The sequence below is a fragment of the Coenobita brevimanus genome, chromosome 83 (assembly GCF_032717465.1).
Source record: "Coenobita brevimanus isolate Jiangsu-jjx chromosome 83, ASM3271746v2, whole genome shotgun sequence".
NCBI lineage: Eukaryota > Metazoa > Arthropoda > Malacostraca > Decapoda > Coenobitidae > Coenobita > Coenobita brevimanus.
Genome location: NC_137036.1, coordinates 13,280,285 through 13,308,201, shown reverse-complemented (window position 1 = coordinate 13,308,201; position 27,917 = coordinate 13,280,285). Strand labels below are relative to the sequence as shown.

General features: G+C 41.1%; 1 protein-coding gene across 1 annotated transcript in view; it reads right to left on the bottom strand.

The window, feature by feature from the left end:
* Positions 1-390: 390 nt before the first annotated feature.
* The window catches only part of POSH (SH3 domain containing ring finger posh), a 44,397-nt gene continuing 16,870 nt past the window's right edge, over positions 391-27,917 (bottom strand). Inside the window, exons 11-18 of the mRNA XM_080280099.1 lie at positions 26,907-27,176; positions 23,061-23,069; positions 20,785-20,934; positions 19,209-19,314; positions 17,776-17,954; positions 13,348-13,491; positions 2,068-2,250; positions 391-559 (exon numbers count right to left, since the gene is read on the bottom strand). Coding sequence (XP_080136225.1) covers positions 391-559; positions 2,068-2,250; positions 13,348-13,491; positions 17,776-17,954; positions 19,209-19,314; positions 20,785-20,934; positions 23,061-23,069; positions 26,907-27,176 — 1,210 coding nt within the window. The remainder of the gene's footprint in view (positions 560-2,067; positions 2,251-13,347; positions 13,492-17,775; positions 17,955-19,208; positions 19,315-20,784; positions 20,935-23,060; positions 23,070-26,906; positions 27,177-27,917) is intronic.

Genomic DNA, 27,917 nt, shown 5'->3' with positions numbered 1-27,917 from the left:
GAGTTGATTGTGTGTGATTCTGATTTGCAGGAAGTACAAGGGATATGTTAAGTTTCTGCCCTCCTCTGTCCTTGTCTTTCCTGGTAAACAAATCAGCAGGAGTTCATCTTTGTATATGTGATTCTGATTTGCAGGAAGAACAACAGACATGGGAAGCTTTTATACTCACCTGTTCTTGTCCTTAATATCTAGACAAGTCACAGTTAGTATAGGAAGTTACATTTGTGATTTTGATTCATAGGAGGTACAAGAGATATGGGAAGATCCAGCACTCCCCTGTTCTAACCCTTCCTGGTAAATAAATCTCAGTTACCTCAGGGTGTTTGTGGTACATTTGTGGATCTGAGGCCAGGAAGGTGTGGGCAGGGATCCCCTAGGAGCAGCTGCGGCTCAACATGAATCGACAAAGCTGGCAGGAAAGAGTCCCGTGCGTCCGGTGCGTTGGTGGGTCCCCTTGTACCACCCGTCCTCCCGCTTCTTGTGCACATAGATGATGTCCCCTAACTGAAGCTCCAACTCATACTCGCTGTTGGGTGGGTAGGGCACGATACACCGGAACCTGTATGGGAGGAAATGTGGGGAAAACCAGTATTAGTCTGTGTACCTCTGGATCTTATGAAGGCACTGAAACCTATACAGGAGATGTGTATTTTATCTATCTATCTATCTATAGCCCGACGCCCTAATCCCACAAAGGGTGGCCGCAGACAAAACGCCTCCAAGTCGCTCTGTCACCCACCATTTGACTACCCTCCCCCCAACTCACCCCCCCCTCCCTCATATACCTCTCAACTTCATCCCTCCACCTCATCCTCGGTCTACCTCTCCCTCTCCCTCCCTCCACCTCACCTACATACACCCTCTTAGTCAGTCTTTCATTTCACATAATTCACAATGGCTCCAACATCCTTGCAAACCTTGGCTTTGATCACCTAATGGCAGCTCTCCACATTGATCAGTCTCTGGTAGCCTCCCTATTTAGTCCCTTATCACTGAGGTCACACTCTATGACCTTGTTCCAGGACTTTTTTGGTCTGCCTCTCACAACCCTACCCCCAAAATTCACACTATTCACCTTCTGCACCCTACTGTCACTCTCCATCCTCTCAACATGCCCAAACCATCTCACTCTGCCCTCCTCATCACAGCACCAATATATTCCAGTCCAAACCTTCCTCTCAACTCTTCATTACTCTAAGCACCTCTAAATCTCATCAACACACTGAAATCTATGTAGGAGGTTAAATCATTCTTATTTTGGGTATCTCTGGATTTTATTAATGCACTGGTGACTATACAGGAAATGTGTGTTAATGCAGTATTATTATGAGCACATCTGAATATCATTTATGCACTGGAATCTGCATGGGAGGAAGATCTGTATTAAATCATTATTATTTTGACAGACTTGGAATATTATTAATGCAATGGAAACTATACTTGAGATGTGTAGTACATCATTATAATCTGGACCATCAAGGAATATTATCAAGTCACTAGAACCTACACAGGGGGAAGATCTGTGTTAAATCATTATTCTAAGCATGACCGGAGAGTTGAGAAGGAGGATGGGACTGGAGTGTACTTGTGCTGTGATGAGGTGGGGTAGACTGAGATGGCTTGGGCATATGAAGAGGATGAAAGATAACAATCCGATGCGGAAAGTGAGAAGTGCGAATGTCGGGGGTAAGGTCGTAAAAGGAGGCCTGATAAAGAGCTGGGACAAGGTCTGAGCGTGACCAGCAAATGAATAGGGAGGCTGCCAGAGTCAAATGGTGTGGAAAGTTGGCATTAAGTGACCAAGGGAAGCGTGTTGGAGCCTATATAAGCTAAACGAAGGAATGCGTGAAACAAGATAAGGATGCTAAGGTGTGCTGTGCGGAATAACGATCAAGCAGTGTGGTGTACGGCCAATAAGTGATCAAGGCATGTTGGAGTCTTTATAAATGAAATGAACAAACAGAACAGAACAAGGATGCTAAGGTGTACTGTACAGAATAAGGTGCTAACGAATAAGCATTAAGAAGCCTACTGTCGTACTCATAATAAAATCTTGCGCATACACACCTCTCTCTTACAAGCGGCGCCGGAGTCTTCTTGCGTCGAGGGGTGTCGGTGGAAGTGTCGGAGATGGTGGGGGCGGGGGAGGGGGAGGAAGTGGCAGGGGAGGGGGAGGACTGGGAGGGGGAGGGGGAGGTAGACACCCCACCCCCCACGCCTGACCCACTTGTGTCGGGGTTACTGCCACTCCTGTCCACAAATAATGATAAGTTAAATGAGGAAAATATCTATCTTTCCATCTATCTCATACAGGTCTATTTATCTATCATACATATCTATCTATCTATCTATCTATATATCTACCTGTCTATTTAGCTATCACATCTATCTATCTACCTATATACCTGCATCTATTTAGCTATCATATCTATCTATCTACCTATATATCTACCAGTGTCTATTTAGCTATCATATCTATCTATCTACCAATATATCTACCTGTGTCTATTTAGCTATCATATCTATCTATTTATCTATCTACCTACTGTATATATCTACCTGTCTATTTAGCTATTATATCTATCTATCTATCTACCAGTGTCTATTTAGTTATATTTATCTATCTATCTATATATCTACCTATCATACAATCCTTTACTATCCCATCAGGAGCATAGGAATCTGGGGCAAGACTAATGAAAATATCTATATCTATTATATCTATCTATCATACCTCTTTATCCATCTATTTATCTATCTATCTATCCATCTATTTATCATATCTATCTATCTATCCATCTATTTATCATATCTATCTATCTATCCAGCAATTAATCTATCTATCAATCTTCTTCTACCCTGTCAGGAGTGTAGGGGCAAAATTAGTCCTGTCATGGCAAGAGTGACCAACTGCTGCCCTCCAAAAATTTAAAATCAATTAATTGTTCACAGTATGTATGTATGTATATATGTATGTATGTATGTATATATATATATGTATGTATGTATGTATGTATTTATGTATGTCAGTAGGTAGGTAGGTAGGTATTTGTGTCTATCTGTATGCATGTACAGTAGGAATGTATTTATGTCTGTCTGTATGTATGTATGTATGCAAAGGTAGAAATAAAAATAAAAAATAATGAGAGAGAGAGAGAGAGAGAGAGAGAGAGAGAGAGAGAGAGAGACAGCCTTCATGTGGTGGCACTGATATAACTGGTCGGATCCACTGCCTGGTTATACAAACGTCCCTCAACTCCCTCCCTATCTCCTGAAAAGAGGATGGTGGACCGCAGGAGAGGGGAACTTCAGCCTGCAGTCCACTGGGTTCATGTTCAGGGAGCCTAGGGTCAAAAGAACAACAGGATGAATAACACGTGAACCAGCATGAAGAACTAAGATGCAGGAACTGTGAAAAAATTATAATAAGAGAGGAGCAGAAAAACAAAAAGAAAAAAAAAGGCATTGTCAAAAAGAAATCCCCAAGGAAGAAAATGAAGAAGAAGACAGAGGTTTCATGTGAGAAAAAACAAAAAAATGAGATTTTAAAACAAAGCTTTCCTCTCTTCCATCCTTCCTCTTCTGTCTTTCTTTCCTTCATTCTTTCTTCTTCCTTCTGCCTGTGGGTGACTTTACACTCCCTCTTCTGTCTTTCTTTCCTTCATTCTTTCCTCTTCCTTCTGCCTGTGGGTGACTTTACACTCCCTCTTCTGTCTTTCTTTCTTTCATTCTTTCCTCTTCCTTCTGCCTGTGGGTCACTTTACACTCCCTCTTCTGTCTTTCTTTCCTTCATTCTTTCTTCTTCCTTCTGCCTGTGGGTGACTTTACACTCCCTCTTCTGTCTTTCTTTCCTTCATTCTTTCCTCTTCCTTCTGCCTGTGGGTGACTCTACACTGAGTGACAAGCCAAATGGTTTCCTGTACACCAGGAAACCATTTACTATGCTGGGTGGTAACCATATAACCAAATTATGGTGTCTGGTGGTTTAGTGGGTAATTAAGGCAGTCCAATCAGATTAAGCCGGTGTAGGTTTATATCCAAGTGATGGTTGGGGTTTACTGTTCACGTAATGCCACTGAAGGATGAGTGAGGCTGGTCACTCTCATCTAAAATGTCAGGACCAACTTGTCTAGCCTCGGGCTACTACACTCCTCATGAGGCAACACAGGATTGGATAATGGATGGATGGTTGGGAAAAAAAAAACAAACAAAAGGCATTCTCAAACAGAAGTCACCAAGAAAGGAGAAAAATAAAAAGATTTCAAAAGAGAGACAGAGAGAAAAAAAGAAGAGATTTTATAGTGAAGGAAAAAAAAAAGAGAGAGAGAGAGAGAGAGAGGAAATGGTAATAAGCTCCCTTTCACCATTTTCTCTCATGCTGATGTAATATATTTGACTTACAATGTACTGGCCTTAAACAATTACCAAAATAAAAGAGAGAAATATTTAAAAAGTCAGAGAGAGAAGTCAGAAGAAAGAAATAAACAAGACATAAAACTGAACACATCTTTAAATTATTTTCTCTGATGCTAAAGGAATATATGATGTTTACAATTTACTAATGTTTATAATTTACTGGTTATAAACAATTAATATTAACCATTAACTAATGTTTTCAATTTACTGGTTATAAACAGTATCTACAATTTACTAATGTTTACAATTTACTAATGTTTATAATTTACTGGTTATAAACAATTAATATTAACCATTAACTAATGTTTTCAATTTACTGGTTATAAACAGTATCTACAATTTACTAATGTTTACAATTTACTAATGTTTATAATTTACTGGTTATAAACAATTAATATTAACCATTTACTAATGTTTTCAATTTACTGGTTATAAACAGTATCTACAATTTACTAATGTTTACAATTTACTGGTCATAAACAATTACAAACTAAGGAGAGAAATTTTAAAGTCACAGAAAGAATTTGCATGTGAAACAGAAACATAGAAAATAATATTATGTTAGGTTAGTTTAAATGGTCATGCTGATTTCGATTACTCACTTCAAGCACAAAAACCAAACCAATACATGTTTTATAATTTCAAAAATGTTATTATACTCACTAAATCATACTTCAAATCTGTCACAACATTCACAGCAAAAATTAGTACAGCATTCAAGACACAATGGAAAAAAAATCTTCAGGAACACAAGTCAAATATTATAATTGTTCAACAGACAAAAATAATAATTAAAAGTTTGCTCACATCCTCTCTTACCACTGCTACCCATTCAGCCATTGTCTTAATATGGGATGTGGGGTCAGCATTTCATTCACTATACAGTACTCTCTCTCTCTCTCTCATTTTTAAGATGGGTGATGAAAAATGAGTACAGCTAGTTTCTTTTTTTTCAATAACATCTTACCTAGGCTGTGTACAGTACATTACAATACAGCAAAAGCCTGTGGGCATTATACTCCTTGACTTATGTCTTACCCATATTTCATAATCAACCATGTCTTGGCACACATACAGTGCATTACACCAGAGGCAATTTAGAATGTGCAGCTTCAACCACCCTTGACCACCATCTCAGCCTGCCATAATGTCACTGGGAGAGGTGCTACAACTACAACATATTTGTCAAAAGCAGACAATGCAGTCACTAGCTTTTTTTAAATTTCAAAGCCAGCCAAAGTGGGGGCCAGAGGCTTTCAGGTGACCAAGAAGCCTACTGCTTGTGCCAAACTTTATCATTCTTTTTCTGTGTCTGCCATCCTCACTTCTTACTTCCCCCATCCTTCCTGTCACTTGTTATTACTTTCTTTCCAACAGTGACAAGCGCAATACTTCCTATAACCCAGGAAACCGTGTACAACATTGATTGGTAATCATATAACCGAATAACAGGGTGATATGGAACCCACTACAGTGCCTCTGCTGACTGGGTGGAGAGACACAATTGCAGCATCCATCCAGGAACCCAACTTCCACACTCTTCTCCACACCTGACTGTGGCAGGACACTGTCAACTTCACGGGCACGTGGTTTACTGCACGAAACGGTCCTACAAGGGTGGTTGCTTGCCTGCAGTTGACAGGTCTATCAGCCAGATAGACTGGGGTTACTCAGCAACACCAACTTTGTACAAATATGTTGGCTCTTTTGGAAGATGATCTTAAATCTGTGAGTCTGTCATAAAAGAAATATCACTAAAAGAACAGAGTCTGTCTAAAGAATGTCTGACTCATAAACAAATAGTGAGGAAACAACACAAAAAGGCTAAGTACTGGAATGAGAAAACTCCATTATAATACACACAACAGAAAGTGGAACATTGCGGAGACCTATTGTAACACAATATTAAAGGCCATGGAGATTGGTCTGAATAATATACAAGTCAGCTGGGTGAATGCTGGAGAGCTCCATGTTTATGCAGTGCTAGCACACTTTCATTTGCTTTTCAAACAGACAGGGGAGTTACAGCACCTCTTTCTTTGCATTTGTGGTTGCTGTTTTTGTTGTTGCTTAGCACCAGTCTGTCTGGTCAGCAGACTCACTGACCAGAGGTATGCAACTACTTCTGTGGTCAGGCAGCTACAGTAATGGACATACACCATCATGTGACACTATGACAGGTTGGTGAATGGTGGATGAAGAATACACAAGTTAGAGTCAGGGTTTATTCCTGAACAGTGTCCCTGTACAGTTTCACCAGGGGAAACTTAAGACGCTTTACAGCAAAACTAGTCGAGAATAACCTTTGACTCTACCTCACGTATTCTTCATTCACCATTCACATACACCATGTAAGGAACTGGCACCCCCTTGTGGGAGACAGATAGTGCCTCACCAGGGTCCTTCCCCACAGTGAGGCACAAGGAAATATGAGGACATTTGGCTCCTGGGTGAATGCCACAAGTGCACCACCATGTAAAGGCTCCTCAGTGGCACCTCTCGGATTCTATATCAGGTCAAATGGTCCCCCAACCACCACCAATCTCCTGTGAGCCAGTTATGGTGCTTTAACTCCTTCACTACAATAACACCTTTATAAATTTATTCTTGCTACTTCCTGACGATTCTACCCAACTTAGGAATGATCACTCGTATTGAAGATGTCAGTAAGGCTATATGTAATCTCTCTGGTCTCTTAAAAGATAAATAAAACTGCTTGAAATTAGTGAAAATAAAACAGAAAACACATCACCAGACCAAAGGGTATCAGTGCCAGAACAACCAAATACATGAACAAAAAACAGTACTGTACCCTGATCAAATATTTGTACAGGATAAACGTTGACTTCCTTGGGATTAAGTACTGATTTACCATAAAGATAAATATTATGTTTTCTATGTACAGCAATACTGGTATCTGTCTGTTACACAAAAGGGTGGGTGAAAGTGTGCCATCCCTGTGTTACAGTAAATGAATTATTATAATAATCTGGCAGTCTGGCATATGAGAGAGGGGGGTGTAAGTTAGGGGAAGGGCAGTGAAATGGCAAGGGACAGGATGACATGGAGGTGATACGTTTGTGGCCACCCCTTACAGGATTAAGGCGTCTGGCAACAGACAGATAGACAGAATCCGGGTGCTGGAGATGGATGCCTTCATGTGGTGGTACTGACATAACCAAGTAGTGGAGCTGCCCATATAAATAAACAAAATAACCAATACGTAACTGCACAGATGGGGCTCTGTTCCCATGACTACCATAAATCAACTGGCAGTACACGTTAAAAAAAAAAAAAAAAGGACTTAATCCCCGAGCTAGGCAACTATGGCCATATAGCCCCGCTAGGTTACAGAAGCGCGCTACCACTCCCAGCACAGCAGTCCCGGGTGAGGCTTGAACTCGCAATCCTCCGATCACAACTCCAATGCTCTACCACTGAGCCACCGTGTCCCCAAGGGCAGTACACGTAAGAAAACCACAAAGTTCACACACAAAAAATCTGTCATTGGTGTGTATGTCATTCTTCACTTCTGTATGGCTGGGATCTGTACTTACAGTATATACCCTCTTTCAACCTATCTTTTGAAACCAACAGTAATTCTATCTGTCTATCTATCTACAGCCAGATGCCATGATCCTGTAAGGGGTGGCTGTTTGTCTTTGAATTAGTTGTTTTATGGGGAGGGGCACTAACCCTCCACCAACCCACTTGTTGATACGTAGGGAATACATATGGGTTAAGCAACGTTGGGTCTGGTTAGTACTTGGATGGGTGACCGCCTGGGAACACCAGATGCTGTTGGCTCGTTCTCCCTACGTGTCAAGTGGGGTTGGTGGAGGATTAGTGCCCCTCCCTGTAAAACAATTAACTCTAAGCCCTTGGCCACCCCGTTTGGGATACATGGCGTCTGGCAATGAATGAAAAAAAAATGGTTATATGGTTACCACCCAGCGTTGTAAATGGTTTCCTGACTTATAGGAAACCATTTGGCTTGTCACTCAATGTAAAGCCACCTGAAAAGGAAAGATGAGTAATAAAAAGTCACAGGAAAGATGGGAGAAATAGGAAGAGCTGAGGCCAGACAGAAAAACAATGACAAAGGTGAAGGAAGACGTAAGCAGCACTACATCAAGTGTGCAGATGATGGTGAGAAATAGGAAGAGAGGAGGGCAGACACAGAAAAAGAATAATAAAGGTGAAGGAAGAAGTAGGCAGTGCTACATCAAGTGAGTGGATGATGGTGAGAAATAGGATGAGAGGAAGGCAGACACAGGACGATTAAGATGAAGGAAGAAGAAGGCAGCACTATACCAAGTGAGTGGATGATGGCGAGAAATAGGATGAGAGGAAGGAAGACACAGAACGATAAAGGTGAAGGAAGAAGTAGGCAGCGTTACATCAAGTGAGTGGATGATAGTCACCACAAAGCATTTTACCTGGGAAATATGTCTCTATGGATGTAATGCTAGTCTGAAAGGAGTTAAGTATAAAGTAACTTGAATATTCTGAATAATTTGAATATTTTGGTTGTGTAACTAAAAATATCCACAGCATGGTATAAAGTAACACAAAATTATTACACATTACGAACCATGCATTCAACAGCTATTACTATTACACAATACAAACTCAACTATCAGTACACACATACACATCTCTCTCTCTCTCTCTCTCCCTCTCAAGAGCTATTTCTTCTTTCTTTCATTCTGTGGTATACATGTTTAGAAATTTCCCCCCAAAACACCAATGCACATACACACAAACACACACACACACACACACACACACACACACACACACACACACACTACTACCAATATAAAAAAAAAACTGTCAAAAGCTTAGGCAAAACAACAAAAAAATCGACAGGCCAATCATACTATATAAAAAAAAGAAAAAATGCAGCAATATTCCAACAAGCCGCAGTGCTCACATCCCGCCAACTACACACATGGATGCACCACTACACAAAGAAGAAGAGCAATGAAGATCAGAGTGAGAATTAACCTTTTCAATGCCATGACAGCTTTCATATTTCACTCTTGTTACCGTCACACATTGTTATTCAGATTAGGAAAGTCCATTTTGAACTAAGAAAAAGATGGAGATGGTCTTCATTAAGCCCTATAATATAAGAGGGCTTTTCACAGTTACAATATGCAAAACTGTCCCAAGGGTAGCAATAATAGTAATAGTAGTAGTAGTAGTTGTAGAAATACTGTACCGTGGAATCTCCTAAATCACGGCTTTATAGGACTGAGCACACGCTGCGATTTGAGAATTTCGCGAGTTAGAAATAACTAATCTCATGAGGAAAATTACTTATGGGTCTGTCATCTCAGAAAAGTTGCCCCTCTTACCCCCAAAGCTACATCAAACTGGTCCCCAGCAAACACTAACAACCTGAAAAATAAATTGGTAAAACATATTTAATAGGAATGAACAATATTGTAAGATTCTTACCTGACTCTGGCTGATGACACTGCTTGAATGGACGGGGGAAGGGGGGAGGGGTTCTAAGGCTTGAGGCGGACTAGCCTCTCAGCACAGGGCGAGTGTTCTGCTGCTGCCTCTGTGCTGCTTCCTTCTCATCAACCTCTCAGGGACTCCTCAAAGTCAAGTGTGGTGACAAAGGGAGCAGCGTTGTTGTCACCCTTGGCAGCCTCCGTGTCATTGAAAGAGTCTTTGATTCGTTGAATTTAACTGTCTACCAAACGGTCACGGCCTTTCCATATTTTCTATTGTAATGAGTCTTTCACAGGTTACTTGTTAATATTCCTGGATTACCACATTTATTGGGCATTTTTATAAACTTACCTGTGAAAGCTATAAATGAAGATTTAGACTGTGTGATATGCTGATGCATCCAGTCAGAGCAGTGGTTGGTAAACAATGCAGCCACCTGCTACTGGAAACCTGCTTGCTTCCTTAAATACCCCAAAATAAGTATATTTTGTTTTTTCCACTCACTTCTTGCAGTCACAATTCAACAGTTAACTACCTTTGTTGCATATGTACCACAATTACTTAACTTAAGAAGCTGAGATCATGAGTTTGTTATAACATAGGTGGAATCGCTGCGTCTGTCTAGTAAAGAATTACCTCGTTAAGTCCATATTGGTGGGCAACTTTGGCTTTCTTCTCACCATCTTCAGTCCTCCTTATTACATCTAACTTCTATGTATAAGTTAATGTTGGCTTCTTCTTCCCCTTCCTCAAAGAAGTTGTGGGCTTAGGAAGGTTACAATCAGCCATGGTAACAATGGACAGGCGGAGAAAGCACACGGGGGAAAACAAAAATTTTCTCGTAAACCACGCCGGAACCCGACGCTAACAATGCAGAGGAGATAATGCACTGAGCCAGACACCAGGCTGTCAAGCACGCACATCCTTCATGCTTGGCATGGGAGGGACGTGCTGTGATTGGCTCATAGTATGTGCTGTGCTTGAATATTGTTGGTTTGGTAACTGCCATACTTGACTATGATTGGTTTACACCTGGCTAGACATGTGGGCTTGAGGTAATGATGGCGCATATTACATGACGGACCTAAAAGCGTCACTTTTACGGCTGCATTCGTGAATCTTGTGTAATTTCCGCACGCTACTGATACTGCAAACTGCTGCATGATGTTGCCGTGTATGAATCCGCTATTTAGGGTCGCGCGATTTAGGAGCTTCCACTGCAGTAGAATAGTCTTTTTACCTTAACTTGGCCCAGATTTTTGTCCTTTTGCAGTTCATTTCACATAAATCAGCATCAAAATAAGAAAAATAAGAGAATACTGTGGTTCTACAGCCTTTCCATGGCACTTCTTCAAAATCTGCATCATATTCTAGTAATAATTTACTGTTACAACTCAGTATTCAAGATGGCAAGATGTCAATTTTGGACCAAGTTAGATTAAAAAGGTTATATTGTATAACAGTTGGCTCATCTGAACGTGCATCTGGTGGACTATAAGCTACAGTTGCCCTCCTTCAGCAATCCAACATCCTCCTTTCAAGGGATAAGGAGTTTTGAAATTCTTGCTTAACCAAGCAGTGTAGCCACTCAAAATATCAGTGCCATCACATGAAGGTGCCCCTCTCCTGCACCTATGAGAGTAATAATAAATATAAAACAAACTCCATCATAATATCACAATAAAGAGAAGATGTGAAATTAAAACAGATGAAACTTGTCAACTGAATGTGAACTACAGTATAAAACATGTTTTGGTCTTTGAGATAGGGGTTGGAGCTCAAAAACTTATGAGAAACACTGTAGGTTTTTGCATTCTATTAAAAACCTCATCAAACTCATAAAAAATTGAAGTTCCTAACCAACATACTATGATAACATGTTTTATCTCTTTTTGATATATCTAGATGATTTCACTCAGCTCAGGAGATATTTTTAAAACTGGTGGGATTATATATAACTTCTATTAATCCCTCCTGGTGCTGGAGAGGGATGCCTTCATGTGGTGACACTAATATAGCACGATGGAGGAGTTGCCCAATTATACAAACATCCCTCAACTCCCTTCCTGTCCCCCCAGGAACGAGATGGTGGGCTGCAGGAGGGGCAACCTCAGCCTGCTCTTTGCTGGGTTCACTTTCAGATGAGCTTTGGCTGTAACTACTACTATAATCAATCCATCAGTTAGAACACATCTTTCCTCGCTGCATATAATAATTCAGAAGTACCATAACAGGAGTAAAATTAAAAGTATGTCATTGTATTGAACAGATTCATGAGCTGTGGAGAAAGATGCAGATACAGAAAAGCTGGGAAAGAACTCCAATGTACAGTCAAAAGGAAAGGTCAAGCTCAGATGCTGGAAAGGCACAAGAGGCTAATTTATGGAAGCCACATCACAGGGTAAGGCAGGATGTAAGCGAGGACAGGCAGCCAAACCACCATACACCAAGGACTAACAGCCAGGCCAGTGAATGAGGTGGAGGGTGGGCAGTGTGGATGGCAACAAGCCCCGATCCACACTGTCCTATACCGCCACACTCTGGCTTGCATTCTTGTCAGTTTACGAGGCTATCTTACTATACACTCTTCTTCAGCAATTTGCCTACAGCACCTTACTCTTCCACTGTACGATAATTCCATCTTTTAGTATCAACAAACCTTGCACCAAATACAAAGATAATATTAATATGATACAGACTGATATAAACTGGGTAGGTAGAGGTGATAATGAAATCTTTTTAGTGAGGTAACGTACAAAATAATATTAATGCTTTGTGGGATTCAACTGTACAGTCAGGAAATAATTATACATTCATGAACACACTGCCTTTGTATGTTCTTGCAAAAGTTGTATCACTGGTGGATCAGTTTGCTTCAAGTTCTTACTGTGTATTTTAGCCTCCCAACCCTGCTCTGACCAACCTAGGTAATGCCACCATAACAGTACTAACAAATGGGAGTTTCTTAAGTCAGGTGTCCAGTGAGGTGTTGGCATGACATGGAGGGAAATAAAGTGTAAAGGAAGAGGTGCAATAAAACCTCCTTTAACCAGCAAGAATATGGCCTGTAGTCTTGTCGAATAAGGAGGGTCCCTAACTTGTTTTCCTTAGTGATTTATTTTGCATACTACACCTTACTAAAATTTTTATACTGACAAAGACTGCATATATAAGCTATAAGAAAGTGGAACTGTCTTCCTGTCTGTATTTCCTACTGTCCATGATCACCAGTCTTTTCAATGCAAAGTGTCTACGCATTTCAAAATAAAAAAATCTTGAATCTGGGTCTCTCTTGTTTTGTTTACATTTTCTGCTCAGAAGGAACAATCCTGCAGGCTTCTGGCCTTTAGTTCCTTCTTTCTTACATGACAAATAAAACAATATAGACATAAACTGGAAGGGAAGAGGTACTATTGAGCCTCGTATACTGCCAAGAACACATCCCTCTATACAATGACTCACCTGGCACGCATGACCAAACTGGCCAGCACGACCCCGGGGCGATCCCGTGCCCTGAGGCGGCAGGAGCCCCCGGCCCCACGCAGCAGCCCTGCCCCGGACCTGCCTCCACCCCCACCCACCAAGGTCCCGGGGCACGACCCAGACCTGACCACCCCAACCACCACACTGAGAGTTAGCCTTCACGTTCCTGCCTCCCTCAAAGACTCATCAACCTTTACCTCAACTCATGGGCTTTCCTTCAACTCACCATAGACTCCATTCGGTCACTTGAGTTCAGCATAGTCTACATTGCATCACTTAGGCCTGTCTTCTCCTCGGGTAAGGAAGCTCCCTAACCCCTCTTCCTAAGTGATTTATTTTTGGGTTTGGCTGGTTAACATTCCTTACTGATGTACTTCTGGATGTGGTTGGTTAAATATCCTTTTGTATGTTATTTATGCAGTGCGTGGCAATACTAGAATGATTTACATTTTTGGATATGTCTGGTTAATATTCTTTTCTATGTTATTTATGCAGAGTGTGGCAACAGTGGAATGATTTATGTAAAACAGTCAAGGGCAGTATGGTGTAATAAGCAATATAAACCACTTCTGAAAAGGTGTTAGGGGGCTTCATACTTTAAACTTATTCTTGCTACCTCTAATCTAACTCAACCTAGGGAAGACTTTTAAACTAGCTGGGTTAGATTTACATTTCATTAACCCTTTCAGCTGGGGGGAGGATGGCAAGATGGCAGGGGACAGGGCAACATGGAGGCGATTTGTTTGTGGCCACCCCTTGAGGGATTAAGGCGTCTGGCTATAGATGGATAGTACGAGACTTGCTTCCTCGGTTGAATAAATTAGTGTGTAGCGAGAATAAATTGGAAAACTGACGACTCGAGCTCATTTTAAGCTCCCACACGCTACTTCACATCACGTGGCTCACTCGGCTCACCTTGGCTCAGATCAAGTAACCTCCATAAGATTATTCTGCATCATGTCAATCTTGCTTATTACAAGCTTTATTTATTTATTTTTTTACTCCTCAAATGGTCACTGACTTATCTTGATCTAGTTCATTAACACTATTATTATTATTATTATTATTATTATTGTTATTATCATTATTATTATTACTATTATTATCACTGTTTAGCACTATTATTATTACTATTATTATTATTATTATTATCATCATCATTACCATTATTATTATTATTAATGCTATTATCATACTTATTATTACTATTATTATTATCATTCTTATTACTTCCATTATTAATACTACTACTACTATTACTGTCATTATTATTATTATTATTATTAAACCTACACTAGATATCACCTAAGCTCACCTTGGCTTTGCTCATGTACGACAACCTTCACAACCATTCACCTAAGCTCACAGTTTAGCTCGCTCTCTCTGATCACTTAAGCTCATCTCCATTTAGCCCATCTTCTCTGATCACCTAAGCTCATCTCAGTTGAACTTAAGGTGCCTCTGATCACCTAAGCTCACATCAATTTAACTTGCTTTCTCTGACTGACACCCATCTCAACTAAGCTCATTTCCTCTGATCACTTAAGCTCACCTAATTTAGCTCCTCTTCAGCTCACCTCAGTTAAGCTTACGTTTCCTCCGCAAAGCTTACCACAGCTTACAGAAGACACCACACTACTCCTTCACCATGCTTACAGATCATAAAGGTAAGGCTGAGAATTAACACTATATCAGGATTGACGATTTCCACTTAGACCAGCAGTGTTAAGTATAAATAGGCTTTTTTTTTTCTATCTGCCCATGTGAGCCAATTTTTTTTTTTTATGTCAATTAAATTACTTCAGAATTAATATATATAAAAATTAAACTAATTACATTTTTTAAGACAACAGAGTTATTATTTTGAGCCAATTAAGTTACTTTGAAATTAATATATAAAGATTAAACCAATTACATTTCTAAAGCTAACAGTTATTTTTTTGATGCCAATTAAACTGCTTAGAAATTAATATATATAAAGATTAATGCAATTCAATTTCTTATAGATTAATACAATTTTCCTTAATGGTGGGTACAATTTCTGAAAATCAAAATAAGCCAATTAGAGGGTTAATTATATACTATTAAATTTTCAATCTATCTGTACTTAAAATCTACGGTAAAGTTTTGCAAAGAATGAATTTATAATATTAGTTAATTATTCAAGTTTTACTCCCTGCTGGTACCACAAGAAAGAAGAAGAAGAAGAAGAAGCAGTTGGGCAAATACTATGACCTGTATCCTTGTCAGTTATGGAAACTCCCTAACACCTTTTCCTCGGTGATTTGTTTTCCATACTATGCCTTACTGCTCTCTCGTATGTTGTTTTCATCTTAAACACCAACAAGGAGGGCAAAAATAACACTCAGGGGATTATCAAAGAACTGTATGCATAAATAAACAGGTACGAAAAAGGTGTTAGGGAGCTTCCTTAACTGACAGTGCAGATACGACAACCATCTAGAAGCACTGAATAAGCTTAGGAAATCTAGATGAGCCTGTGTAAGCCTAGTCTAGAAGCAGTAAATATAGTACAGTACTTCCTCACTTAACATGCTTCCACCTAACACAGTTTCACCACATATCATCATTGTATCATTTATAAAGGCTCCACTATGCTTGCATGCATCGGCCTTGGTCACCTAATGGTGGCTCTCCATAATGCTTGATCTCTGGTAGCCTCCCTATTCAGTCCCTTATCCTTCACCTCGTCCCAAGTCTTTTTTGGTCTGCCTCTCACAACTCCAACCCCAACGTTCACACTTCTCACCCTACAACACTGTTCAATAACACAGGAACACTTAACACTTGGCACACCACTGCTCAATATTAAGTGGTTGGGTTGTGCAGTGAAGGGTCAGGGTTGAAACTGACAGCACAAGCAGTTATCTCAATATACCACTTCTTTCTTTTAACTGCTTATAAAACTAAAATGCATACACATATACCCAGGCACACAAAACACAGCTTAATAATTACTCGCTGCCTTTAATATAATTTGTACAAACATTTGAAAAGATAATATTTCTGATTGGAACACAACCCTCAATATGATTTTCACTTAAAATGGTGGGACGCATGAAAGATGACGGTAGATTTTCTAAAGGCAGACTGAAAAAGACTTGGGACGAGGTCATACAATGTGACCTCAGGGTTAAGGGACTTAACAGGGAGGCTTTTAGAAACTGAGCACCATAGAAAGCTGCCATTAGGTGACCAACGCTAATGCATGCAAGTATATCCGAGCCTCTATAAACGAAATGAAACAGCTGCTAGAGACTGAGCTGCATGGAAAGCAGCCATTAAGTGACAAAGGCCAATACATGCAAGTATATCTGAGCCTCTATAAATGAAACAACTGCTGGAGATCGAGCAACATGGAGAACCGCCATTAGGTGACCAAGCCCTATGCATGCAAGTATGTGTGAGTCTTTATAAACAAAATGAAACAGTAACTTTGGGGAACGCACATACGATGTTAAGTGAGGAATCACTGTATAAGAATGCATAGGAGTGTCTAACATAAGAGCATCCAGCAGTGAAGTGAGTCTCCTGGTACTGCAGACACGAGGGAGAGATTGCGAGGGAAAACATGTCCAAGGTAGAGGCAGTCGTGTGGAACTGAGGTAAGCCACGAGACTCCTAATGACGAAGAGTAAGATGGCAAGAGTGGCTTGGTGTTGGGGATACCTCTTACATGCTAACAGGCAGTCCAAATGGAATAATGTGTAAGACAGAGTGAGCAACTATCATTCATATATGTACAAAGAATGCATACTATCCCTCCTTTATACAGTATGAGTCATACATTCCTTCCTATACAGCAATACCTTTTCTTTCAAAAAAAAAAAAAAAAAAATAGCAATGAGAGAAAAAAATGTGTACACAGGTACACCTCTTCAATGTCAACTTGTTACAGTTAAAACATCGAATCTGAATTTTTAAAAAATATATAAGAAAAATGTTTTTCCATGTGCAAAAAAAAAAAAAACACACACACACAAAATATATGCACCTTATATTTAAAAAAAAAAAGTCCCATATACCCATACAAAAATGAAAAATGGAGTTGGGATGATAATAACACAAAATAAAGAAATAAATCCATAATACAAAATCTCTTTCATTAAAAAAAAAAATCTGTTTACATGAAAAAAGAAAAATGGAGTTCGAATGACTATGATGGGTAAAAAAAAGGACAAAATACCATCTCTTTCCACAAAAAACAAATCCCCATATGCCTAACAGAAGCATAGAAAATTTAAAAAACGAGTCTGGGATGATTATAAAGATTGTGATGAGACAAAGTACACAGCTTAGAGAGAAATAGCACAACAGATGGACCACTCTCTCTGTCTCTGTCTATCTGTCCCTCTCTCTGTCTGTCCCTCTCGCTGTCTCTCTCACCTGGTATGTACATGGTGTGAGGGAGGCTGGGTGAGGGTGGGGTCCTCAAATACAGGATTGTCCATGGAGTACGAGGGTGGAGGGGACTTGCTCTTCTTCTTACCGCTTCCTGTGAACTTGCGCATCAGGCTCATCCCACCGCCCCCTCCACCACCACTACCACGCTCCTTTGTGCTCTTCTGCAATACAGTACAAACTAACGCTGCTTTATCCTTTCAATCTATTGACCTGTGTAGTATGTCCTTTAATAACAAACCTGGGGGAGCTGGGATTACAAATGAAGAATTGAAAGGAAGGATGGGACCTGAATGTATTAGTGTTGTGATGAGAAGGGGTAGATTGAGATGGCTGGGCATGTAGCGAGGGTGGATGACAACTGGGTGTGGAGGGTGAGCAGTGTGAACAACGAGGATGGAGCTGAGAGATGCAGACCAAAAAAGACATGGAATAAGGTCGCAAAATATGACCTCAGGGATAAGGGACATTCAAGAGAGGCTGCTAGAATCTGAGTTGCTTGGAGATCTGTCATTAGGCAATCAAGGTTAACATATACAATTCTGGGACTTTATAAATAAATGATGATGAATGGTATGCTCCCTTCCACTTGATTATTTTATTCATCTCAGAAGCTTAGATATTACCACCACCACTACCATGTTCCTTTGTGCCGTACTGTAAATATGACGTACGTTGACACAGCTTACCCCTTCAATCTAACGATCTCTTCTCTATGCCTCATTCCACTTATCTTATTTACCTTAGAAGAAACTTGGATATTAACACCACCACCACCAACACATGTTCCTACGCGCTTTTCTGCAATGCCAATATAGTTTTACTCCTTCAGTCCAATGATATTTTTATTTTTCCTACCTACAGACCGTTTTCACTTCCTTATCCCCCAAAAGGAAGATGGTGCATTGTGGGAAAAGGGCAACTTAAGCCTACAGTCCACCAAGCTGACATTTCAAATAAGCCTGGGACTGCATCTACACTACTACTACAACTGCTGCTACTGCTATTACTACTGCTGCTGCTACTACTACTACAGATTCTTTTATTTAGCTTAAGAGACTTTTCCAACTTCCCCACCATGAGAGGCCCCCTTAGGTGACATTCACAAGGAGGTGCCAAAAATAAACTAAAATAATCCCCTAATCTGAAGCAAAATAATCTGTAAACATTTAGTACAAAAACAGAAAGGAGAGATTCCTATAATGCATTTACTCTACCCTGACAAAACTCCTTAGCCCTGTACGGCTCTGTTAGGGCCAAGTGCAATCAGGCTGTACAACTGATGCAACTGGTAATCAAGGAGATTCATCTTTACTTCATAACAAAAGACTCAACAAAATTCATGCAACTCCAACACAGCATTCAAGTTGTGAGAGTGGCTCAGTTCCATCAGGTGAAAACAAGGTAACTATACACACCCTATCGACCCTGGAGGTAGAGTTGCCGCCAGTCATGCCTGAGTTGGCATCCCCCAGTGCAACATTTGGCGGAGGCGACACGGCACTGCTGACACCCGTCACTGACCTGGTGGAGAGAACAGGTGTCAACTGCTGCAGACATGCTGTCCCAAACACACAACACCTGTTGTTGCTGCTCAACCCCAGTCTGTCCGACCTGGCAGCTCCATCAACCACAGGTATGCAACTGCTTCTGTGGGGCCGTCCTACAGGTACTGTACGGTACGGTATACAGGAAACTCGCACCGAACACGTGGGTTTCGTTCCTACCGTGCCGTGTTACGTGCGAAATCGCATATATTTAAACTACTCCGTATTTTGCTCCCTAGACCCCCCAAATGTGTTGTTTTGCTGTTATCTGTCACTGGTAATCACTAGAAAGCACTTTAAGTGGTTAGAAGGTTTATTTAATGTTATAACTCACAAATACAGTACTCCAGAGCAAAACTTCAACACACAAATACTGTACGTAAACACAAGGAAACATTCCGACGCCGATCATAGGTAATCATATAAATCAGGTTAACTGGTACCAGGGCTTTATTTAATGCTTTATCTTTTTTGAGTGCTTTAACTTACAAGTACATACCAGAACAGTACATATTTAACTTAGAAATGCAGTACTGTGGAAAAGCTGTACAGCAAGTCTTTAATGAACAAACAAAAAAGGCAATATTCCGACGCCGATCATGGGTAATCATATAAATCAGGTTAACTGGTTACAAGGCTTTATTTAATGCTTTAATTTCTTACAAGTACATACCAGAACAGTAAATATTTAACTTACAAATACAGTACTGTAGAAAAGCAGTACAGTAAGAGTTTAACGAACAAACAAAAAAGGCAATATTCCAACGCCGATCATGGGTAATCATATAATTCGGGTTAACTGGTTACAAGGCTTTATTTAATGATTTAACTTTATTTATGTGCTTACAAGTACAGTACATACGAGAACAGTAAATATTTAACTTACAAATACTGTACAGTATTGTGGAAAAAACGAACAAATAAAAAAGACAATATTCTGACTCACTGAATAATTTCCCGCCTAGATCGTCAGGTAATCAAAACAAACCGCGCGTGATGCGGTGATGTTCGAGGATTAGATCTTTCAAAGGCCTCTCCTGCGTTAATTTGTAGTTTTCATAATGGTTCTTTAATCTTACGTTGTCTTATATGTATCCCAGCCCTTACCATGTATAATTGCAAGCGCGTTCCGTGAGATCGTGTTCAGTGCGAGTTTCCTGTATACCGTGTTGGGAACTGTGTTCCCTTGTGGTGGACAATGCCATGCTAGGGGTGGAATTGGGTCCTTCCCACAGTATGGTGCAGGGAAATATGAGGAGGTTTGGTTTCTAAGTGGATACTGCAGTTGGTTTGCCCCACCCAGGGTATACAGCACCAACAAGTATAGGCTCCTCATCAATGCTGAACTTAACAGTTAAGAACATTTAAAAAGACAACATGAAGGTATTTTCCATCCATGACCCAGAATTCAATTTAAATCTGCTATAGCAGAGCAGTGAGAACTGACCTTTGAGATGTGAAGGAGTGTGGTGTGGGTGAAGGTGCATGCCAGGATGACGATGTGGTGTGTGCCGGGGGGCGGAGGATGGGTGTGTCCACACTGGAGCTCACTGACCTGGGTGGAAGTTCAGGAGGCAGGGAGGTGGAGCTGCTGTTGCTGGGAGCCACTGGCAGTTTGATTCAGGGGAACAAAAACTTAGTGCTTACTGATACTACCATCATTATATTCATGGCAACAAAACACACTGCCACTTGCACATCCTGCCTACACCTCAAGAGTTTTTCACATACATACCCATCCTGCCCTACAACTAGAGAGTTTTTCACATACATACCCATCCCGCCCTACACCTCAAGAGTTTTTCACACCTATGCAACTAAGTACTCCGCAGCAGGTGGCACCCAAACACCTGGGACGCTATGCTCTCCATCTGAACAAACATCCCTTAACTTCCTTCCCATCCATCAAAAGGGGAAAGGTGAAAAAATAAATAAATAAATCACTGAGATGGGGGGATGTGTACCTCATATGCCATACTTGCTGTCCACAAATTATTAAGGCTATCTTCAAATCCTCCAGCATGAAAAGCCTCTCCTAAACTTCATCCAATCATCTTGAGGTGCCAGAAATGCACTAAAAACTACATCACCAAACTGACAGGGATAAAAACACATTAACACTTTCATTTTCGCCCCCACTCCATCCAAGGCAGTGATTGTTAAGTCTGTTACTGTTTTAGACCATCAATGTTACTGGTCAAAACAACAGTAACCAAAACCGCATGTTAATTCCAAGAGAAATTACAACTGAAATTTAATATGCTGATCAATATTCAAATCTGTTCACTTGGATTTTATTCTTCTGTACATTATATATCTTTCAACTCCTCTGAGCAAGTACAAATGCCTGAAAGACTCTGAAAAATCCATAACAATTCGAAATGAAGTACACATTTCATAAAGATACAGCATCAGCATCAGCATCATCATCATTATCCAGACCTCCTTTCCCATCCTAGGGTGTGAGGCAGGGTGCAGGAAAGAGAGAGAGAGAGAGAGAGAGAGAGAGAGAGAGAGAGAGAGAGAGAGAGAGAGAGAGAATCTAAAAGAAAGTTGAATGGGCCACACACTCACTCACTCACCATTCAAGCCCCTGGAATCCTGGGCCAACCGAACAAACACAATTTATTCCACACACAGCTTCACATCTGCCTATCTCCAGTCAAACTCACAGCTGCTAAATTTAAAAATGGATACGAAACCCTGGCCATACACTCCTATGCACAAACTTCATCCAGCCAGCTCAATCTCAAAATGATCGGATCTTGAAATTGGTTCTTTATTATCTTGTCTTTGGGGGGGAACAATCTTGCGGACTTCTGGCCTTTGGTTCCTTCTTCCTTGCATTGGAAAAAAAAATAATAATAATAATCTCTGGTCAGTTCCCTAGCCTCATCAGCTTCCACACCTCTCTTTCTCACACACCCACTTACGATATCTATTCATCTCCTTGGCCTACCACACCTCCTGCCACCTTCAAACTCTCACTGATATACTCCTTTCAGCACTTACCTCTTGCTTTTACTCACTCATTTACCATACCTATCCACCATCTTCTTGGCCTACCACACCTCCTCTCACCTTTGAATACACTCAGATATACCCTTTCCATCACTCTATTCATATCCACTCTCTCCCATGACCATATCATTTAAACACACTGCATCTGAATCATATCAAATTGTTTACAAAGGCTCCAGCATGCTTACATATGTTGGCCTTGGTCACTTAATGGCAGCTCTCCACACAGCTTGATCTCTGGCAGCCTCCCTATTCAGTCCCTTATCCCTGTGGTCATAATCTATGACCTCGTCCCAGGTCTTTTTCAGTCTGCCTCTCACAACCCTACCCCTATATCCACACTTCTCTCTCCTATACCTTATTACTAACAACCTCCTTACTTCACATGTTTCATGAATCACAGTTTTCCTATCTTATCGACTCTATGCACTCCACACACATTCCTCAATAATCTCATTTCCAGTGTTCTTATTTTTCATTCCAATTATTATTTCAATACCATATGTATTTTCTAATATGAGTCTTCAATCTTGTTTCACATTTACCTCACTTCAGTTTCAGTTTATGCAGTAGTAGTTTATGAGAGAGGGGTGTGTGAATTGGGAATGGCAGGAGACAGGGCAATATGGAGGTGATTCGTTTGTGGCTACTCCTTACGGAATTAAGGCAACTGGTTATTGATAGACAGATAGGAGTAGTTACAACCCCTGGCTCATTTGAACATTATGCTAGTGGCTTACAGTCTGAAGCTGCCCTCATCTTTGCAGTTCACGATCCTCCATTCAGGGGATAGGGAGAGAGCTGAGGAACATTTGTATCACCAGGCAGTGGAGCAGCTCAGTTATATCAGTACCACCACATGAAGGCATCTCTCCAGAACCATTTTCATTTCATAACTGTATTAATAAACAATTCAGTTCTCCCCCATTCACTCCACACAACCAAAGCTTTGTAATGTAGTTGAGTTAAATGCTTCAAAACAGACAATGAGGAACACTGCTATAAAGGGAGAGGCTATTGTTGTTGTTGCTGTTGCTTTACCCTGGGGTGTATGTCTGAGCACTCACTGACCTCAGGTAAGTAATTAATGTACTTCAGTGGGGCTGTCCTATATATAGAGTATAGAATATACACTAAGCAGGGAACTGGTGCCCCATTTTGGTAGACAGCACCTCACCAGGGTCCCTCCCCATGGTGAGGTGCAGGGAAATACGAGGAAGTTTGGGTCCAGTTGCTATGCTCCACCCAGGATATCCAGCACCACCACATTAGGCTCCTCATCAGTGCCAAAGAGGGAAACATGACACAAATGACCATTACAAAAGCAACCTAAAACATGTAATTCTGTCATATGAAGCTTCCTAAATATCCCTGCAGATTAAACCTTTGAATCCAGGACCTATTTTTACATTTAACTTCCCTCGTGCTACACGGGCATCTGGCAGCAGCTCATGACTGGAGTGTCACTCAACCATATTGCAGAACTTCTGCGTATCAGAATTCTTTCATTCCCCAAATTGCATCTCTCTGGAACTCGCTTCCCCAGAGTTGTTTCCCTCCAAACTTCAACCTACAACTGTTCAAGTCTAACTGTTACAGATATTTTATGAACAGAGGACACCAGTAATCGGGTGTGTGGATTTTTTTTTTTTCAATTCGTTTTTCTTTTCTCTGTTGTTAAAAAAAAAAAAAATCTTCTTCTACACCAAAGAGGGAAACGTGACACACATGACCATTATAAGAGCAATCTAAAACATGTAATTCTGTTATATGAAGCTTCCTACACACCACTGTAACCCCTTGATTCCCATATTTCTACATTCAAATCTTGTTACAGAGAGAGGACTTTGTTTAGCTTAGAAGACCTAGTACTATAGTTGCAGCATGTGAGTCTGAAGATGTCATTATCGAGCCCTGCCAACCAACCAGTCACCAGTGTGTCCGATTTCGTATCATATTATACACAAATTATGTTACAGTATACATGAATATTATACACAAACATATTATACACGAATCACATGCGTATCACATACACGAAATCAGACGCACAGTTGACTGGTAGGTTGCCAGGGCACGATAATAGCACCTTCAGACTCGTGCGCTGTGACTATAAAAAGGTTAATGCAGACTATACCTAACCCATCCAGTTCTAAACGTCTCTCTTCAGCTGAATAAAATCATCTACAGGCAGCAAAAATAAACCAAGGCATAATTATATTGACGAGTTTATATTACCTGAATCATAAAAAAAGAGAAATACCTTTACCTTTGCTCTCAATGAATATGGAATGAAACAATCACTGTAATAAGAAAGTGAACACATCATTAGTAATAGCAGTAGTTGTGATCACAGGCCCATCTGAATGTGAACCCAGTGGAATGCTGGCTGAAGCTGCCCTCCTTCTGCAGTCCACCATCCTCCTTTTGGGGGATGGGGGGAGGTTAAGGATGTTTGTATAACCAGATAGCTCCACCAACCATTTATATCAGTGCCACCACATGAAGGGACCCCTCTCCAACATCACACATCACCATACATCTCTAGTTAACAATACAAAACAACACAATACAGTGCAAATACAACATACAAGTACAGACAAAGCAAAAAGCCACAGAAAGAGAGAAAAGAGAGACAGAGGCAGTGGCTCCATTGGCTCAAAGCTTTACATTACTTCAGGCTACTGCAAACCCTCTCCCTACGTCCACTACACCCATGATACACCACACCCACACGTCACCACACCCCAGCTATGTGTAGATTGAGTTTAGCCAGCAATTTTGAGACAATATGGAGGAGAAATATACCGTATCCAGCTTGTGTCATGAAAAAATCTATTCTTACTGACAGGTACGGTTTGTTTCATTTCCTTTGTACGGTCAAATATTAAAACCTGTTCATATCTTAGTCGGCAACTTTAAGCCTGGGACAAACTGAATGAGGAACAAGATACAGAGCATGTGTAGAATGAACATACACTAATTTTCATAGGTACAGCCATATACCAATGTCCTTTTGCCTCACAGCCTGCAGTTTTAAGTTTGGGATGACGTGAATTTGGAGGAGGAATGCATGGAGCTCGTGTAGGATGAACGTATTCTGATTTTCAAAGGTAAAGATATATACTAAAGTCCATTACTCTCTCCTGCTTCTAGTTTCATCAATGGATTTATTCATGTTAGATGTTGACAACCATCATCCACTCACTGGAGGTAGTGCTCTCTACTTCTTTCTTCACCTTTATCATTTTTTGGCGTATGCCCTCCTCTCTTCTTATTTCTCCCATCTTACCTGTCACTTTTTATCACTCATCTTTCCTTTATAGGTGGCTTTACATTGAGTGACAAGCCTAATAGTTTCCTGTATGCCAGGGAACCATTTACAGCACTGGGTGGTAACCATATAATCAACCCATACGTGTTCCCTACGTGTCAACAAGCAGGTTGGTGGAGGGTTAGTGCCCCTCCCCGTAAAACAACTAACGCAATGACAAATGGCCATCCCTTATGGGATTATGGCATCTGGCTATAGGGTAAGACAGGATTTATATATATATAATGTGATGCGGTGGACAGAAGTACACATTATCATTCATCTGTAGGTGATAATCTGCAGCTCTGTCCATCAAGTCTCACCCACGCGTCTATGAATACAACAATGAGAAAGTAGGAGGGGAGGAGAATCTTTTGAGCTTGTATTCTTGTTGGTTAAGTAATCTTCCTAACACCTCTTCCTTAGTGATTTATTTCTGAATATTAGGCAGGGGAGGAGGATGGACTTTTGGGCTTGTATTCTTGTCAGTTTAGGAAGAACCTTATCACACCTTCCTCACTGATTTGTTTCTGGATATGAGTGGTTAATGGTGGGGGACAAGGCGACGTGGAGGCGATTTGTGTGTGGCCACCCCGAACGGGACTGAGGCGTCTGGCAATAGATAGAGATATATAGATATCCTTTTGTACATTATTTATGCATAATGTGACAATACAGTATTGGAAGGATTTATGTAACCCAGAAGAGGGGAGTAAGGTGTAACAAACAAAATAAATTACTTGGGAAAAGGTGTTAAGGAGCTTCCTCAACTGACAAGACTACCGGTCCTGGACTTGACTTTACCGTACAATAACATAACGGACAACACAGGGCAAATGTCCACCAACTGTACTGTACCAAGATATCAGTAATACTTTAAGCTGACATTAGTAACTTTAGTGTTTGCTTCTGTTTAATTCCGCTAATATAACTTTTAAGAACAGAATACAGACAAAACTAAAGGGACCCCGATAAATATTTGTCAATGATCAAAGGTCCAACTCAGTAAATGATCTGTGTTGCATGTAGAGGGAAAGTACCACTGGTGCTGCTGACTAGTGTGTAACCCAAATGTGTGGATGTGTTAGCCAGCCACACTCGACCTACACAACGCTGCCAGGATGAGGACAGCGAGATGTGACTAAGCTACAATACTGAAGCTGCACCCAAGCCAGTGACAAGGGAGGTCAGGGAGGGGGGGTGAGGGTGTGTTAGGGGTGAGAGTGTTAGTGGACTCACCGGGTGCCCCCGGGGAGAGGGGCCCGGGGTGGGGCCAGGAGTGAGTAGGGGAGAGAGTGGGGACCTGAGAGTGGACAGGAGTGTCCAGCAGGCTGATGTTCTCACCCCGGGACCCATCGCTGCTCCTGCCGTCCTGCCCGGGCCGGGGCCGGGTGTAGCTCACGACCCCGGGGCTGGGGCCGGGGCTGCCGCCACTGCCCTCGCTGCGAAGCTGGCTGGGCACACGCACACCACGCTTCAACAGGTACGCCTCCAGCATCTGTGGCCTGATATACACCACCCTCCTACATTACACCATCCTCCTACACCCTCCTATATTACACCACCAAACACATACTCTGCTATACAGCCTGGTCCATTATACAGCACTCCTCTTACACTTCACCAGGCCATATCATGTGATGTGACATGACTCAATCAGTGCTATCAGTGTTTATCCTGCATCATTTACTCACTTCCTACTGCCACAGCCAAGCCCATACCGTCAGACTGAGCCATACCCACAACACATTAAGATACGGCAAAATGAGTTTCTAGTGCGGTGCTATAGATGTCCAATCCTGTAATTATTCCTTACCTACACAGGGTATGGAGATTAGTTATGGCTGTCTTCTTATTCTCCTTAAAACCTGTAACACTAGTGATATAGGCAGTAAAGTAGAATCAACTACAATCAATTATGGGGCAGCAAAACAACGATGGTACTGACAGCTGCGCAGTAATCCTCAAAAAGACTGGAAATGACTTATGTGAGAGGAGTACGTGGAGTTAAAAGGAGACAAATGAGGACATAAAGGAGCATTGTGGTGCTGATGTGGATATGATGGCCCTGTTACATTTTCCCTGAGGTGCTCTGGGCATGTGGAGGCAATGGAGAATGAGAGACTGACCAGGAAAATGTTTGTAATTGGAGTGGAGATGGGGAGGGGGAGACCAAGGTTGAGCTGGAGAGGTGTATCAATGAGGAGATGGAGGAGAGGGGGAGGGGGAGACCAAGGATGAGTTGA